The 3,669-nt window shown below is 41.1% G+C and overlaps 1 protein-coding gene across 1 annotated transcript in view; it reads right to left on the bottom strand.

Annotated features, from left to right (window-relative positions):
- Positions 1-3,044: 3,044 nt before the first annotated feature.
- Positions 3,045-3,669, bottom strand: part of AUH (AU RNA binding protein/enoyl-CoA hydratase) — a 171,315-nt gene continuing 170,690 nt past the window's right edge. Inside the window, exon 11 of the mRNA XM_008566156.1 lies at positions 3,045-3,503. Within this exon, the coding sequence (XP_008564378.1) occupies positions 3,459-3,503 (45 nt within the window). The 3' untranslated portion in view covers positions 3,045-3,458. The remainder of the gene's footprint in view (positions 3,504-3,669) is intronic.

Genomic DNA, 3,669 nt, shown 5'->3' with positions numbered 1-3,669 from the left:
ATAGGGACTGGTTAACAACACCTGACATGGTCCCTTCCAACGTGGCTGCAGGGAGTTTATTTGATGACATTTTTCATAAACAAAATCCCATATCTCTGTCTTCTGGGATCTTGCTGTGGAAGGAGTCCTTCGCTAATTTAGAATTTTTAGTGAGGAGCTTTATAAGGCCCTGGCAGTAATGAAGAGTATCACCTTTCAGAAGGGCTGATTTGTGAAGTCACTTATCTAGGCGCACAGATCTACCCGCTGCTATTCCAACGGTGAAAAGCTGGTGCATTTGAAGTGGGGTAGCACACAAGTTAAGTGATACCAAAGAAAGAGCTCTGGCCATGTACTGTAAATGCATCATGTCTCCTATGGAACCCAAAGGGGACTCCGCTGGGAGGGATATTTATGAAAATTCAGGATTCAGTTTTGATAAAAACTCAGAAAACAATGGACAGGGCTAGAGTTTAATAACAGGTGTACTACAGGCTTTTTTTCTAAAACATAACATCTCTCTAGGGTCCCATCTTTTCTGCTGTGACACATTATATCACATATACAGCTATTCTTTAATACACTATGAGAAAATAATTTTTGTTATTTTCATAAACCCCAATAAATACTGACATACGTATTAGTTAATATTTAACTAGGTTAGTAGACAAATGATGGCATATTACTATTTTTAAATGTCTGCCTGCCAGGATCTTTGGACCTCAAATAAGAGCAAACATGCGGCACGCCACCAGAAGTGGAGGTTAAGGTCAAATGAGAAAAAGGGCCAACAGCAGCCAGCGACAAGCCCCTGTGAAAGTGGCATTTTCCGTAAGCGCTGCATCCATGAATTAACACTCCACCACTGTGGCCAGTCTGCAAAGTACTCCACTGAGTGCCACCGGAAAATTAACTTGTGACGAGCCAAAGTTTTTTAAAAGAAACCTAATTGATGGGAAGAGCAGATCCATTGTTACTGAAAATAAACACAAACGTGAAAGGACCCTTTAAATCATAGATGATTTCTCTTATTCCAGCAATTATTTAGAGCTCTTCTCCTGCCTCAGAACTTCAGTGACTTAGAGACCTCTTTCTTTCATAGGTAAGTTATAAATTAGCCAGGACTAACTTACTTCAGAAGCAGTAGGTCTCATGCTGAGATACACCAAAATGTTTTTCCTCTTTAGTTCGCTTTCATCCTTTGACTTACAGCTGTGCTTGACCAATGGTCCTCCCTGAGAGTCTTCTTGAACCTACTCTGAACACAGGGATATATCCACTGCATTTCCAGCTAGATGCACAAACGCTCCAGGAACCGCAGGAGGAAAGACAAAAGGAGCTGCTCGCAGCCCAGCCTGCCCAGGCACCCTCTGCAAGCGCACGGCCCCGCCCCGCCCCGCCCCTCCGCAAGCTCCAGCTGCTTGAGCTGGGGAACAGCGGGACCAACGCATCAGCAAGGCTGCTCTGCTGAAAAGAAAATCCAGGTAAAGGCAGACATTTACACAGAGAATTGGACACTTTTTTTCTTACTGTAATATTTGAAGTCACTACAGGACTTCGCTTTCATATACATTCCACTGACAATTAATACTTATTAGGAAATTAAATGGTGCTCAATCAGCAACAGAAGACTAGACTATCAGTCCAAGTCAGGGCAAGTCCTTCAGCACAGGCTTAATAACTTTTTTCCAATTAACATAATTATTGCCTGCTCAGTTAAAACAGAAGCGGTATTTTAGCAAAGACACGACAAAGCAGTCCTGAAACCTTTAAAAGACTATGAAAACAAGCCCCAGCACTTCATTTGCAAATTATGATGCATGAAATAAACAGCTCAGCAAGTTTTATCAGTAAACAAGAGTGCATGACATCAGATAAAACCACCAGAGAGCCAAGTATGAATTTTAACAACTCCCTTTTATATTCCAGCTATCACCTGAGTAATCATAAACTGCACAGTCTCAGCACCTAAGGTGATAAAGAAAACAGACACAGTGTACAAGACACTAAGTGAAGATGGTAAAGAAGGCTGCCTGCCTTTGTCAGGATAAACTTCAGCTAAGGGCCAGTCCACATTTGCCTCTTGCAAGAATTTCAGAGTTGAGATTGAGAGGTGAATTCCCTAAATTAAAAGATAAGAGCTTCATGATTTTAAAAATTAAAAGGCTACATGGGCTGGCCACTTAGCTCAGTTGGTTAGAGCAAAAAAAAAAAAAAATTAAAAGGCTACATGCATTCAAACAGCAATAAAGTCACTGCGGTGAGGATATAAATCCACAATAAAACAGGCAGCCCCCCAGTATGCCAAACCTTGAAATGAGGGTACTTTCGGGACGCACGTGGACGGCCCAACAATGAAGCATGGCTGCAGTGCTCAGAGGACAGTGGGGCACTCCAGCCGTCCTGCCTCCAGCACTACAGACGCAGGGGTGGGCATGAACTCGGAAGGCAGTCTGGACTGATAAAATGAATGCATAGTAAAGCCACCTCCAGTTGTTTGAGGGCATTGTAACCAGTCAATTCTACAGCGCACGACTCTTCACACATGTCACACCTATGCCCCTCCCCCAGGCATGCCCCCCGAGACCCAGCGTTTACAGGTGCTTTGCCTGGCCATGAGTAGACAGACATTATGTGTCTGTTATAAGAAGAGAAAGAGTGTTGTGTTTACCACTTTTTCTTACAAAAACCAAACGCAAATACCCCGGGTAAAGAAACAGAACAGTCTCCATGTTACTGTCGATCCATGACCCCAGCCATTTCTATATTCCACTCGGGTGGATCATTTTCTTTCTCCCTTTCTGAATCGGCCCGGCCCTTGTCAGACAAGGAGGCCAGGCCACTTGCTGGGAGGTCTTAGAAGTGCAACACTATCAGGCCTGTACTGGTTTCACAAGCTCCTCAGCCCCAGTCGCTGACTGGATTAGTTCTCCAACTCCATACTGTATTCTAGGACTATTTAAAGAGGTCACGTGATAGAATAAGCAAGTTAAGGGTTTCTTCTAAAATCCAACATGCAATGATTTATTCAATTCAAAAAGAATGGGGTAATAAAATTTTCCAAGTTTGTTTTTCACTAATTTTATTTATGTTAGGTAGTTTTCACTCAGAATATCTATCAATTCATTTTTCAGGTTGAGATGTATATATGTGCGTCTGTTCCTATGTATATAATCACTTAGAAACTTTATTTGGTATAACTTCACATTTTTGGTATACAGAAATAATTTATTTTCTTAATGGAGCACAGTAGACATACAATCAATATTATTTCCTAGAATATGCAATATATAAATTATTCACATTAAAAAATTAAGAACAGAAGCTTCATACACAGGAAATATTTTTAAATGTATACCCAATTCTGACAATATACACTACTAGCTTTATAAATATGAATGAATATGACATTTACACATTTGAATGAAGTACACGGGTCCACTCCAGATGCTTAATACACTACATGAACAATTTGCTCTTCACTTTGGTCGCTGAGATTCCATGTGCTGAGGCATATAGCGGACCTGAAAGATACGTCCAGCAGTATGGTTACCACACTGGCATTTTACGAATGTCTGTTTCTTCTATTCTCCTTTATAGCGAGGAGGCCTTTTCTCTTTAAAAGCAAGAAGACCTTCTAGTCTGTCTTTCGTTGGAATGGTCTAAGAAAAGCAAAATATTAATATTATA

This window comes from Galeopterus variegatus, unplaced genomic scaffold (assembly GCF_000696425.1).
Source record: "Galeopterus variegatus unplaced genomic scaffold, G_variegatus-3.0.2 Scaffold225, whole genome shotgun sequence".
NCBI classification, from domain to species: Eukaryota; Metazoa; Chordata; class Mammalia; order Dermoptera; family Cynocephalidae; genus Galeopterus; species Galeopterus variegatus.
The sequence above is the reverse complement of the archived record's forward strand: the minus strand, read 5'-3'. Positions and strand labels throughout refer to the sequence as shown.